This window comes from Centroberyx affinis, unplaced genomic scaffold (assembly GCF_046629955.1).
Source record: "Centroberyx affinis isolate AG114_WGS23_722 - 3 ecotype Tasmania unplaced genomic scaffold, CSIRO-AGI_Caff_v1 ptg004821l_1, whole genome shotgun sequence".
Classification (NCBI taxonomy): domain Eukaryota; kingdom Metazoa; phylum Chordata; class Actinopteri; order Beryciformes; family Berycidae; genus Centroberyx; species Centroberyx affinis.
In genome coordinates, this window is record NW_027282350.1 from 58,381 (window position 1) to 72,500 (window position 14,120).

At 46.4% G+C, this 14,120-nt stretch overlaps 2 protein-coding genes across 2 annotated transcripts in view; both read left to right on the forward strand.

Annotated features, from left to right (window-relative positions):
• Window positions 1–554: 554 nt before the first annotated feature.
• hoxb8a (homeobox B8a) lies at window positions 555–8,240 on the forward strand. The gene is made up of 2 exons (XM_071545252.1): window positions 555–987; window positions 7,819–8,240. The coding sequence occupies exons 1-2, from the start codon at window positions 555–557 to the stop codon at window positions 8,238–8,240; spliced, it is 855 nt and encodes a 284-aa protein (XP_071401353.1).
• Window positions 8,241–12,778: 4,538 nt separating this feature from the next.
• The window catches only part of hoxb7a (homeobox B7a), a 9,178-nt gene continuing 7,836 nt past the window's right edge, over window positions 12,779–14,120 (forward strand). The window contains exon 1 of the mRNA XM_071545251.1: window positions 12,779–13,310. Within this exon, the coding sequence (XP_071401352.1) occupies window positions 12,779–13,310 (532 nt within the window). The remainder of the gene's footprint in view (window positions 13,311–14,120) is intronic.

Consider the following 14,120-nt stretch of genomic DNA (forward strand, 5'->3'; position numbering starts at 1 on the left):
AAGAGTTGATAATAGATGCAAATTATCCCTGAAACCGACACACACCGGCCAGGAGGAGAGAGAGAGAAAAAAATATGAAACAACTCATTTGCAGAGGAGTAAATCACGGAAAACTCGTTTGAGAGCGCGACAGGCTCCCGTTTACAGCGCTACACCGGAATTGTGATGCGCACGAGCCCTTCCTCTTCTTCTTATTCTTCTTCTTCTCATTCTTCTTCTTCTTTTTCTTCTGCTTCTTCTTCTTCTTCGCTGGAGATTTCATGGAATCGGCGTGATTGTGGCTGTGGCTGGCTGCCGTTACCGTTACTCACATCACAGCCGGCTCGTTTGTTGTGGCCGTGAGGGAAACACACAACAACGGTCACCGATTACCGGTAGCCGACCTGCCTCTCTCTCCCTCTCTCTCTCTCTCTCTCTCTGCCTCTCTCTCTCTCTGTGTCTGTCTGCCTGAACCCGCACGGCAGAAACAGAAAAAACACAATTCATTGCGTTTGGTCGTTTCCTTCTGTCCAACTCCACCGAGCCGAACAGAAGAAAAACAAACAACAACAAAGATGAGTTCGTATTTCGTCAACTCGCTCTTCTCCAAATACAAAAGCGGGGACTCGTTACGTCCGAACTACTACGAGTGCGGGTTCGCCCAGGACCTCGCCGGCAGCCGGCCCACCGTGGTGTACGGCCCGGGCTCCGGCGCAACTTTCCAGCACCCTCCGCAGATCCAGGACTTCTACCACCACGGCGCGTCCACGCTGCCCAGCAACCCGTACCAGCAGAGCCCCTGCGCGGTCACATGCCACGGCGAGCCCGGCAACTTCTACGGATACGACGCCCTGCAGCGGCAGACGCTTTTCGGGGCTCAGGACGCGGATCTGGTCCAGTACAGCGACTGTAAGCTCGGCGGCGCGCCGGGGCTGGGCGGCGAGGACGCGGAGGGAACCGAGCAGAGCCCCTCGCCGACGCAACTCTTCCCCTGGATGAGGCCGCAAGGTGAGGAAACCGGAGAGATATTTGTAGTTTAATCAAGGAAAAGATGGTGGTTGTTTTTTTGTTTTTTTATCATCGATTCTTCTTCTCCTTCTTCTTCAAATAAGAACAAAAACACAAGGTGAGTGTCCATGTTGGCGGATGAGCGTCAAAAGCAAGCCCTGCTTCGTCAGGGAAAGTGAGGAAATGTAGAGAGACACAGAGAGAGAGGAGAGAGAGAAAGAAAGTTGGGGGAAAAGTCTTAAAAAACGACAATTTAAGAAGGGCAATTAGGGCTCAGGACGCGTTTCCTGCGTTCAAAGCGGGAGACAAAAGCGCGTTTATGGTTTTATTGGCAGCACCAAAACTTGTGAATGACTTTACGGTGTAATTACCCCCGCCATATACCGACCGACAGAAAGGACGGCAAGAGGGAGAGGAGAGGAGAGAGACAAACAGAGAGAAAGGGAAAGAGAAAGAAAAGCAGACAGAAAGAGGCGAGATAAGGGGGGGAAGGAGGAGAGAGGTGAACCCTAAAAGCCTCTCCGTGTTCCCAGGGAGAGAGAAGCAGAGAGAGGGAGAGAGGGAGAGAGAGAGAGAGGGAGAGAGGGAGAAGGGGGGACCCAGAACAGAGAGAAACCCTGGAGAACCAGAGGGGGGACGGTGCTGCCGCTGCTTGCAGCCACACAGACTCATTCTTACACCGGTCTGACCCGGGTTAAACTTTTACTGCCCTTTGCTTTTACGACTTGCCTGTGGTCTCTGGGATTATTTGGCTACACGGTGGCCGTTTCCCCACAGGGTTAAAGCAGGGTTAGGGGTATGTGTGTGTGTGTGTGTGTGTGTGGGCTGGAGGGAGAGTATAAAGGGGGTAAAGGAGGTTTTTATTTGGGGTTTAGCACTCTTACACCGGCAGAAAGTGTTATTTCTCAACACGCAGGCCGCTCTGATCCTCTAAGAAAACACATAAAATCATAATTCCCTGCGGTTTGGACAGCCGCGTGAATCAGGTTCCATGCTGAATTTAAAAAAAGGGGTTGCTTTTGTGCATTGTGTGTGTGTGTGTGTGTGTGAGAGAGAGAGAGAGAGAGAGAGAGAGAGAGAGCACTCAGTGGTCTTTTGTGTGTTTATGGTGCCATGCTATCATACATATGAATATGCGGGTATAGAAATCCGACCCCGTTCCGATCATCAATTAACCGCGATCCGATTATAAATCACGTCCGAGGATAAATCCGTGATTTTTTTTTTATTTTTTTTTTATTATAGGAAAGCCGGCGTTATAATTGATAGCTTAAACCTATACCACAAAAAGATTGATTACGCAAGACGGCGTTTTTGTTAGAGAGAGAGAGGGAGAGAGAGACAGAGAGAGAGAGAGAGAGAGAGAGAGAGAGAGAGAGAGAGAGAGAGAGAGAGAGCAGTGTGAAAGGATTGACATGTATACTAGCCTATTTTGTTTGAGCCCATATATTTCTTGGGCTGTGTGTATGTGTGTGTATGTGTGTGTGTGTGTGTGTGTGTGTGTGGTTTGCTCATGTTGTAGGCTGTATTTTTTAAAGTGGGACTGCGGACGCGTTATGGCCTATACTACAGGACTTTTGTGGCTTCATGATTACGACCATAAAAAAAACAAATAAATAAAAACGGCGCAGGTCCAGATTCACCTCGAGCTGCTTTCTTCTCCTCCTCCTCCTCCTCCTTCCTCTCTCTCTCTTCTTTGTGGTTTTATAATAAGACACACATGTCTAATATGCGCGCTTATGGATCCCTAATTCATATTTATGCTTTTATAAGACTCTGTACACTTTCCTACACGGTGTTCCAGTTTCTGCCTCAGTGCCTTCCAGCAGGAGGCTATCTGTTTTTATGCGGGTATACGTGGATCCTTATGTAACTGTATTGGTGGATTCCTGTTTGCTCGGCCTGTAAATTGTCATAATTTATTTGAGCGAGCCCGTGTTGTATTTTTCTAACACTTGTCTCCCAGCTCCCCTGTGCGTAACGGCTTTCCAAATCATTCCTCAGCTTTATATATGACCGGCTGCACTCAGACAGTGTGTTGAAAACGACTTCTTAAGAGTTTAGGTTTTACGAATGATGACAGTGATTAGTCCTATGATGAATGCACGCATTTTTCAAACAGCATAGTTATCCTACATGTGTGCGCGGCGTGCCGGGGGGAAGCTCCGCTCCGAGGCCAAAAGTCGAGTCAAAACAGGAAACCAGGCGTGCCAAACCGTGCTGCTCACTCTGCTGCGGTCCAGGAATGCTTTCGACAGGCTGTGTGTGCGCACAGTTACAGCCGCATGCACGGTTTGATGGGATATTATCGTTTTGCTCACCGTGTAAATTTATTATTTATAACATCAGAAAAGACGGACGGCGCCTGCGCTCCGAGCGACTGGTTCAAACAGAAGAAGGTGCGCGGCGGCGGAGTCTGTTTCCTCTGAAATATACAGTTAACGAGGGGATACATTTCATAATTTGTGTTATAAAGAGGGATATCGTCCTCCTCCACCCCCTCTCCACCCTCTCCACCCCTCTCCACCCCCCACGCTATAAACCCCTCACCAAAGGAGCTGTGTGAGTCTCCTACTTACTGAACACGTCTCGAAATCCTCCTGAGCCTGCGAGCTGAAGGTTTAATATGTGAGCTTCACTCTCTAAACCCGAGAACACGAGACTGTTTTACGACTCTGTGATTGTGGCTGGACCTGCTAATAAAGCAATTTCTCCGTATGACTTAAAAGAAGAAGAAACATTAAGAATATGATTAGGCCAGTGAATGAATGTACTTCTCTAATGGCTTTAGTGGCTTTTTATGCTCTAAACATTCGCGTCCTTATGTCTGGTGGAAACCTCGTGTCTCCAAAAATGTCAACAGACTTCTGTCTAGTTTGATCACCGTGAATTTGTTTCAGTTTATCTAGACTTCACTGGTTTCTGTAAAGGTTTCATATGTAATTGGCGTTGTAAAGGTTTCATATCTGATTGGTTTTGTAAAGGTTTCAATTAGTTTTGTAAAGGTTTCATATCTAATTGGTTTTGTAAAGGTTTCATATCTGATTGGTTTTGTAAAGGTTTCAATTAGTTTAGTAAAGGTTTCATATCTAATTAGTTTTGTAAAGGTTTCATAATCCCAATGTTTGCAGCCTATAATTTTCTAAACCAACAGTAGACCACATGATCCTTCAACTGAAGCAAAACCATGAAAATGCCTAAAAGTGGAGTTAAGATGTTTTCACTCGACAGCGATAGCTCATTAGTTGACTTTCCTGGTTAAATAAAGGTAAAAACAAATATGAGGCTTTTGTTTATTAGGGATATGGAACTGTATTTCTCCAATGGTTTGATTCCATAGCTCTCTACACCGCATCCACAGCCCCTTTAATGGCCAGATATGTACAGTATACAGAGGTTGTATAATATGCTGTGTGTCTCAGCGGGCAGAGCAAGGCACTCACACCGCCGGGGTCGGGGGTTCAACTCCCCGCCCAAAGCTCGACATGCATCCCCTCAAAGCCCTTCGGATCAAAGCGTCGCGGCTGCTATTTCATCCAGAAAAAGTGTTTCCCATTTCCCTTAATTCATGAGCTGCTCGGCCCTAGCAGACCGGTGACAGCGGTGAATGTGGCGCCCACTTCCCCCCCAGTCCGCACAGCAAATCACGGCGCCAGTCCTCTGACAGATAACACATACAAGACATTTATATAAGCCCGTGTGTTTCCATAGAGAGTCTTGCCTTCCTCCTTGATTGTTTTACCATAAAAAGCAGCGCTGCGCCATACAAACACTGTGGAAATCCAACGCGACTGAATGCACTTCCTTAAAAGTAGAAACCATCCCGCGGGACTTTGGATCATTGGAGATATTTTCCACTAAAAGAGTTTTCCTTTAACCTTTTTACCTGCCATGCTTCCACCCATAACATAATGTCATCAGCGCAGAACACGCAGGTCTTCTGTGTGATTACAGGAGTAAATGCATTTCCATGAAAGTCGTTGCCCTCTTCCTTAATTCAATCCAGAAACTTTATTGTCCTGGAGGAGGGAGGAGGGGTTTGGTTTGCAGCCAGGGTTTAAAATACAAAAAAGACGTCAACAAATCAGATCATCATACAGCATGCACGCGCAAAGAGCAGCTGATCCTGATAGCAGAGGGAAATGTAAAGTTTACAGGCATTAGACGCGTCATCATCTTATCTGTCTTCTACCAAAAAAAAACAAACCTATCACAGCTATCTCAAATATCACATATTAGACCCTCTGTATGATTATATTAGGAATGTTCCATGATGCTCTTTGCTTTCATCCTCCATTAAGTCTTTTACCATAATATTACAAATATTGCACAACCTCTATATGATTATATGAGGAATGTATTGACGTAAAACTCTGCATTCTTCCCACAGTCTTTCACCGTAATATTAAAAAATACCGAACACCCTCGATACGATTATATAATCCTTATATAATTATTTTTCATAAATCTTCTTCCTAAATCTTTCACCTCAATATTAAAACATACAGAAACCACGCAGACTTCCCCTATATGTTTATATTTCGCCCTCTCTTCTCTCCTCCTCTTCTTGCCATGAAACATTTTAATTTTCCTAATTCTCTTGTTCATGCTGAAGTGTGTTTCCGCTGTTTCACACTGCTCTCTCACTTACACTTATTATCAGGCTGGTGTGTTAAAAAAATCCGTGTGTTTTTGCGCAGCGTCCGCGCGCTTCTCTTGTCTCTTAACTGAACAGTAAGCGGCTCTTCTGGTCGTTTTTCCCTCTACATGCTGATCCTATATATCTGAATTTACCTTCTGAATAAATATTTTAAAGACATGAAAGCAGGAGTGGATGGTTTGTAGTTTTAAGGAGGTATATTCATAATTATATTGGGATATTTTGTCCGTGGCGCAGCGTTGCTTTTTATGGTACACTTATCAAAAGAGAGTCAAACAGTCTTATATAAATCTAATCACTTATATAAATGTTTTGCGTGTTTTATCTGTGGACGGACTGATGTCAGGGGTTTCATGGTTTAATGTGTTTTTTCTCAGTAGCCTATTTGCCCTTTTCCTCTGCCTCTAATACTAAAACAACGTCTACTGTATATGGATTTGATATGAATGTGTTTCTCACCGCCGGACGAGATAACATGAGCTAATTAATTTCACACGAGATGATTGTGTGTGTGTGCGTGTGTGTGTGTGTGTGTGTTGCCGCACCTCTGCCTGGTCAAATGTGGCTGATTTTTTTTTTTCTCACATTTTATTCACTTTCCTACAGAATTCAAGCTCTTCCAGCGCTGCCAGACTGGGATGTATTTAGTTTTTTTTTCAGTCTTCCACTCTGCCACAAGCTGGTTTAGAGGATTTTAAATATATAACTTTAACAGTATCACCTCTGATCAGCCGGTTTAATGGGATAAGTGCGTGTGGAAATTAGAATTGTATCTCTCTCTCTGTCCTCTCCCTTTACCCCACGCTTCATAAAATACACTTTCTGTGCTGTTATGCTGTTATTTTGCGCTCATATAATAATGATAAATTATAGGATATTTATTTAACAACACCTTTCTGTCCCTGCTTAGGGTGTGTGAGGAAAACACATCTTATCGTGTGTGTGTTTATAATGTAATTATCAAATTAATAGCGCGCCTGTGTTGAAACTGGTGATTTCTTAAGATGCGTCGGCTTCACGGCAGAGTTCAAAACCAGAAAAAATATAGCACTGATGACAAACTAATAGGTTTCATGAAACGTTTGCTTATTTTATTTTCCTCGACTTCACTTTTCCTTTCATTTTTTTTGCACCGTGTCAAATTAAAAGAGTCATTTTTGATTATCTCAGCTCCTTAATCTCATTTTTGAGGCTTGCTGTGCGGGACTTTCTTCCCATTTGAAGGTTTTTATAATGCATTTATGTCATCAAATATGTATCAGTCCGTTATGAACCTTTCTGTAAAAGCTCGTGTGTGTGTGTGTGTGTGTGTGTGTGTGTGTGTGTGTGTGTGTGTGTGTAATCACATCTGTCAGTGTGAGGCTGTTGGCTGACGGGGCCGCGGATTGGAGTTATATGATGGAGAGAAGAACGGGAGTGTCTGTGTTTCTGTAACGTTGTTAGCTCGCGGACTCTTGGTGAGAGAGAAGAAATTTGGAAAGTTTGTGCGCGTGCCCATGTGCCTGTGCGCTCATGTGGGTGGGGCCCGGTACAAAAAAGTCACATGTGAAAATACACACTTGATTTCAGTGCACATGTACTTTTTGAACGCATGTTGCTTCTTTTTTTTTTTTTTTTTTTTTTTTACATGTGAACAATTTGTTTTTCACATGTTGCATCCCGGCATCACGTGACAGTTTTCACTTCAGATGTGAAAACTTCACGTCATATTTTATTCCAAATGTGAACTTTTTGTTTCACGTCACCTCCCATTACGTGTGACATTTGTTAAAAAACGATATATTTTTTTTACATTTTACATTTACATTTTTTTAATTTGTTAAAAATGAATTGCACACGTAAAGAGACAGTTCACATGTGAAAATGTGAAAATGTGAATGTTCACATGTGACTTTTTTTTTTTGCTTTTGATGATGATGGTGATGATGATTAGAGAAATTAGATCAATAAACTGATAAACTAGCCTACATCCTTGCACGTCATCATCATCATCAAAAGCGAAACAAATTCACGTCACAAGTCTCATTTTCACATTTTCACATTTTCACATATGACTTGCTTTTGATGATGATGATGACGTGCAAGAATATTTATCAGTTTATTTCTCTAATGATGTCACCCCCCCACCCCCACCCCTCCTCCTCCTCCTCCTCCTCCTCCTCTCCCCCCAGTAGCTGCGGGCAGGAGGCGGGGCCGGCAGACCTACAGCCGCTACCAGACGCTCGAGCTGGAGAAGGAGTTCCTGTTCAACCCCTACCTGACCCGGAAGCGCCGCATCGAGGTGTCGCACGCGCTGGCGCTGACGGAGCGGCAGGTGAAGATCTGGTTCCAGAACCGGAGGATGAAGTGGAAGAAGGAGAACAACAAGGACAAGTTCCCCAGCAGCAAGAGCGAGCAGGAGGAGGTGGAGAGGGAGAAGAGGGAGAAGGAGCTGCGCGATGGCGGAGGAGGAGCAGGAGGAGGAGGAGGAGGCGCAGGAGGAGGAGGCGGAGGGGGAGGAGGAGGCGCGGTCACGGTGGCGGTGGCGGGCACGGCGGGGTCACAGGCCGCCGTGAACGAGGATTGCTGCGAGAAACCCAACAAGCAAATGTAGGGAGAAAAGGCGGGAAAAATGTTGGGAGGATGAAGAGAAGGAGGAAGAGGAGGATGAAGAGGAGGGGTGTAAATGATGGACAGGACATAGAGGGGGGGGGGGTGGGGGGGATGGGGGGGTGTTTTGGGGTTGTTTGAGGCCGTTGGACTGCCCCGATGTCTCCACGATTCAATCGATAAACCGGAACACTTAAGTCTCCAAAATGGCGACTGGCGGGCTGGACGGACTGGAGGGCCTCGCGCTTCTCTCTGCAGACTGTAGAAACCGCGGGAAGGAAAAAAAAAAACAAACAACAAAAGAAAGAACATATGAAGCATTTGTACTTTTAAAATCGAAATTGATGTGGTGTGGGGGGGGCGGGGCGGGGGGGCGGGGGGGGTGAAATCCAACACAAAACAAACAAACAAACAAACATAGTCTACTCTAGTGTCTAAAACAAACAAAAAAAAAAGAAAGAAAAAATGATAGCTTCCTTTCTTTGTGGAACAATTATCGTGAAAACATTTCTATATTGTTAGAAGTTTATCATTAACAATTTTATCTTTGGCAGCTGTATAGTTTTTAAGTTAAAAAATGATGATGGTGCACTTTTTACTGTACTTCTCACTTCTATGTTGTTGTTGTTATGGCGATGATTGGTGATGAAGATGATGATGATGATGATGATGATGATGATGATGATGACGTAGCAATTAATGAAAATTCCAACAACATGAAACTGCCTATTTATGCCGTTTTAGTAGGTCGGATCTCTTTTTTACACACTCTAATTGTCGTTTCTCGTTTTAGTTCGTTTTTTGATCGATGGTGTTTGTTTATGTTGTCTTCCTTTTCTCTCTTTGGGTAAAAAGCATGCGCACAGTGCAGATTAAGAAAAAAAAAAAAGAAGATTCATAAAAATAAAAACGAGAAAAAATGTAATAAAAAAAATGTCAACGTTGCGCTCTCCGTTTTATGTGAACTAGTGTACTAGCTACTGAGTTCTAGGTTTGTCATGAGGGAGGGGGTGATGATGATGATGAAGGTGATGATGATGATGATGATGACTTTGTTCAGCTGTCTCAATCCTTTATCAAAATGTGGAAGAGGGCAGAACAAGAAACAAAAAAACGAAGAAAAAAACAATGACGTTTATTAGGAGAGGTTACTTAGTGCCCCGCCCCCCTTTACCTCCCAAACTAACCCTGAACTCTTTCTTTCCCTCACTTCCCCTCCTTTCCTTTCCTTTGCTTCCATTCTTTCCTTTCCCTTCCTTTCCTTTCCTCTCCCCTCCTCTCCTCTCCTCTCCTCTCCTTTCCTTTCCTTTCCTTTCTTTTCCTCTCCTCTCCTCTCCTCTCCTCTCCTTTCCTTTCCTTTCCTTTCCTTTCCTTTCCTTTCTTTTCCTCTCCTCTCCTCTCCTCTCCTCTCCTTTCCTTTCCTTTCCTTTCTTTTCCTCTCCTCCCCTCTCCTCTCCTCTCCTCTCCTCTCCTCCCCTCTCCTCTCCTCTCCTCTCCTCCCCTCTCCTCTCCTCTCCTCTCCTCTCCTCTCCCTCCTTCCTCTCCTATATCTGAGGCCTCTGTATATTCTGTCAGCACCCAGACTGATAAAACCGTTCAGTTCACGAGGCCAAACATTTAGCCTCGACTCGGAAATCGCCTCTTAAAACAACAGACGGCGAATCTCCGGACCCCCCCCCCCCCTCTCCCCTCTCCCCTCTCCAATCCCTTTATTTATGGCGTGGTCCTCCACTCTCATCATTACTGCCCTCTTATCCGCCATTACACTGTCTTCCATCATCATCATGCAGATGACGACTTGGGGTCGGATTGTTTCCATCTGGGAGGATCAAACACGCCGCAGCCCGCATTAAAGACAGATATTTATATTTATACACATATATGTGTCTGAGTATGTGTTTCCAGTCCGAGCTGCGCTGAGGTGCGCTTGATTTATCTCCAAGCACTGACAGAAATGGGAAATTGCCGTATTATCCCAAACAGAGATATCTCTCTGATGCAGTCTGACTTATTGGGAATGGGTCGAGGTGTGTTTGTTTTGTCTCGCGGGACATTTTTACATCCACAGAAAGAGATGCTATTGGACTCAGACAAACCGCCGCTGGGTGGGAATCCAGCGTCACTCGCAGTTCTGGAGAGCAGTTTGGAGGATCTGCGGGCGCGCGAGCCAGACAGACAGATGGGTTAACAGGCTGTGTGCGCAGCAGAGAGAGAGAGAGAGAGAGAGAGACACACACACACACACAGTACCTCACCCCTTTCTTCATCTAAACTGTCTTGTTTGTGAGTAAACAGAAAACACGCGAGACGTTTTGACGCACGATCCACTCGGTTTATGAAACCAGTTTCTGAGTGAAAGGTGGAGAGCAGAGAAAAATAAAACATTTGGGGATTTGAAAGGAGATGTTACAGATTTTACGCAGGCTGCCCCATGCTGCTGTCCCTGTTTTTCTGCCTTAACACACACTAATAAGGTCAGAGAAGCATATTTTGTAAATGTGTGACTAATTACAGCTGGGTGGAAATGAGGTTTTTACGCACGGAGCAGCCGAGCCTTCCTCAGCTCCTTTCCTCCAGTTTTATGAGTTAACAGAGGCAGAGGAACACTTAGCGTGTTTTGAAAAGCTAAATGGCTTTATTGCAGTTTGGAGAGGAAGAGAGGTTTTACGCGTGACGCATCCAAGCGTTTCTTACGTAAATGTCTCCCGGTGCCGTGAGGAGAAAACTCCTCTGGAACAACAAAAATATTTTAAACATGCTTTGAGAGGCACGACTATATGTGGGAGGAAAGGAGAGGGGGGTTACGCACGACACACACACACACACACACACACACACACACACGTTATATCCACACAGTAATAAAAATAATGATCTAGTGTTTTCCTAATTTCTCTTCCAGTGCTGTTGCTGTTACCAGTGAACCGTAATCACCGACACACAGAAGCCCTCTCTTGTGACGTAAATAATTCTCATGACATAACATTTCCTTATCCTTATGACATCAGAGCAACCTAAAGGGACAGTTACATCAGATCTGGTGTACTGGTAAAATTATATACGCTTTAACAGGCTTTTACGCACGGCTGTAAACTCCTTTTTTAGGGCTGTAAACGACTCTCTCTCTCTCTCTCTCTCACACACACACACACACACACACACACACACACACACACACACACAAATGGGGAACAGGACGCCTGGTACAGATCCAAGGAAACTGCAGCCTCGAGGCCCCGGAGCCTTGACCCGAGCACCTGCGCGCCAGGTGAGTTTCCTCCGCTGGCAGGGAAGCCGCGCGCCAGGCTGAGTGGCCGTAAATCAGACCGGGGCAGGAAGGCAGATCTGGGAACGGGCGCAAATATTTGACCCACTTGAGCTGGAGGTGCGCCTGGTTTATCTTACCGGACACTCGAAAGTGGAGCCACCCACTTATGAGATCAGTTAAGCTAAACGGCGGCGCTTCTCTGAAGAATTTAAGATGAATTCAACTAACACGCGAGCCAGGTTTCTGCGTTTCTCTCCCCGGCTCGCGCCACAGGAGATGTAGTTACATTATTACAATAGTAGAATTAAACTTGAATGCTGCCTCTTGTAGCAGTGCCAGCTTTACGTCACGATAATATCGAAAGTTATACGTTTAACTTCTTCTGAAACGGCATTACACGGCTTCCAGTCGGCAGCAGTATAGACTGAGAGCAAAACAAAAGTGTCTTTCTGGTGCCGCGCGTCTAGAACGCCCCTAGCTTGTTCTGTCCTGCTAAATGGGACTCTCTCTCTCTCTCTCTCTCTCTCTCTCTCTCTCTCTCTCTCTCTCTCTCTCTCTCTCTCCCTCTCTCTCTGGTTTTCTCCATGTGTGGTCCCTACACACTGGCTTATTATCGGTCCAAGGACAAGGAGACAGGATTAAAGGGAAAAAGGGAAATCGAGGGAAAAGAGCGCCCTTGTTGTCGCTGTTGTTGGTGTTTTTCTCGCGAACTTTACGCACGGGCCTCCCGGCAATCTAAGTCCAATCAATATCACATCTAATGGTGTTTTCCGCTTGTTGCGCACGTCTTTGCCCGTTTCCAACTCCAGCCGTACCAAGATTTAAGTTTCAGCTGGATATTTGTAAACCTCAGCCGTTTTTTCCAGCGCCGACATGCGCCTGGTGATTAGTGGACACGATCCGAGCTGTTGGGTATTGATCTCTCCGCGTGTTTTGCTGTCAGTCAGCTGATTGGACCAGCAGGCACCAGACTCTGTTGTTGTGTGTGTGTGTGTGTGTGTGTGGGGGGGGGGGTTTACTCGGTGTGTTGCACCTTTTCCTACCAACGTTACAATATTACAGCCAGAGGGAAACCCCGTCGGCCATTGGACATCTTGACATCACATGGACCCCGGGTCACGTGGTTCCTGAGGGAAGCGACAGAGAGAGGGAGGGAGGGGAGGGGTGATTTTTTGGTGTAAATCTAGACAGTAATACCCCGCCAATAATTCACGGTGCCTCGTAAAAACTCGACATTAAACCACCCCGGGCCTACAAATCACCGGCGCCAAATTATGAGTTCGCTGTACTTCGCCAACGCGCTGTTTTCCAAATACCAACAAGCCGCTGCGAGCTGCTCCGGTCTGCTCTTCCCAGACTCTCCAACTTCTTCCTCTCCGTCTTCTACTTCTGCCTCTCATTCCTTTTCTTCTTCTTCGTGCGCCCTCGTTTCCAGCGGATATCACCATGTCTCCGGTGGGAGAGGCGGCGGAGGGCTCGCGTTCCCTCCCTCCTCCTCCTCCTCCTCTTCTGCTCCTTCTTCTTCTTCATCGTCCTGCGCTTCTCTTCCGGGACTGTACGGGAGCAGCGGGGGTAGCCTGCCCAGCGCGCACCTCTCCAGCCCCGCCGGAGTTTACCCAGGAGGCGCCGGCGGGGCTTACGCGCTGGGAGCCGGGGCGCTGCGCTCTCTCCACGGATCTCCCTTCGAGCGTCTCCCCGGTCGGGCGCAGCTCTGCGCCGGGGCGGCCAGGCATCCTGACCCGGCCTGCGGGAGGCAGAGCGGCTCGGAAGACAGGCTGCGGATTTACCCGTGGATGAGGAGCTCAGGTGAGGAGAGAGAGAGAGAGAGAGAGAGAGAGAGAGAGAGTGTGTGTGTGTGTGTGTGTGTGTGTATGTGTGTGAGTTTTGGTTGGAAAGGTTAGGAGGCGATGAGAGGCTTCCCAGGTGAGAAGAGGGGGAGAGGCGAGGGGAAGGAAAATGTTTTTCTAAGAAGGGTAGGGGGGAGAGAGAGGGGGAGAGAGAAGGAGGGGAGGGGGAGGGGGGGTGTTAGCTGGACCTGATAATTACGTTAAACGCTCTTTAAACTGTTGGCCCGGTTGCGGAGCGGCCACGGCCGGTAGCTGAACTATGTCTGTCTCTCTTCTTTTTTTTTTTTTTACAACACCTCTCTGTCTCTCTCTCAGCAGATCTTTTATGGCTCTGCGACCTCCATAAAACCATAATTTAAGACTTGGTGAATATTCATTAGGTAGTATTGTGTTTAAAAAGCGGAGAGGGGCAGAGAGGGGCGGCGGCAGCTTTATGCCAAACTGTTTGAAACTGAAGAATATCTCCAGTGTGTGTGTGTGTGTGTGTGTGTGTGTGTGTGTGTGTTGTGTTCACGGTATCAGTTCATATTCAGAGTTTGGCTCGGCTCGGCTCGGCCTCTAGCTCCAGATACTCTTATGTTCTCTATCTGTGCTCGCTGGCCGGCTGAAAGCCCATTGTACCATTGTACTGTCACCACAATCCGCTGATACTATAAACACTATAAATTATCGGACGGGTTTGATCTCGCGGGCCGGCTGAATGCCTTTCCCCCGATTGTAAAAGCGTCTTTGTGCGTTAGCAGCGGGCTGGAGGTTTGAATGGACGCGG

Bases quoted from the DNA above. Each gene is read 5' to 3' on its own strand.
- hoxb8a (XM_071545252.1), top strand. From the start codon at position 555: ATGAGTTCGTATTTCGTCAACTCGCTCTTCTCCAAATACAAAAGCGGG. The intron at 988-7,818 runs GTGAGGAAACCG...CTCTCCCCCCAG, and splicing joins CCCCTGGATGAGGCCGCAAG to TAGCTGCGGGCAGGAGGCGG.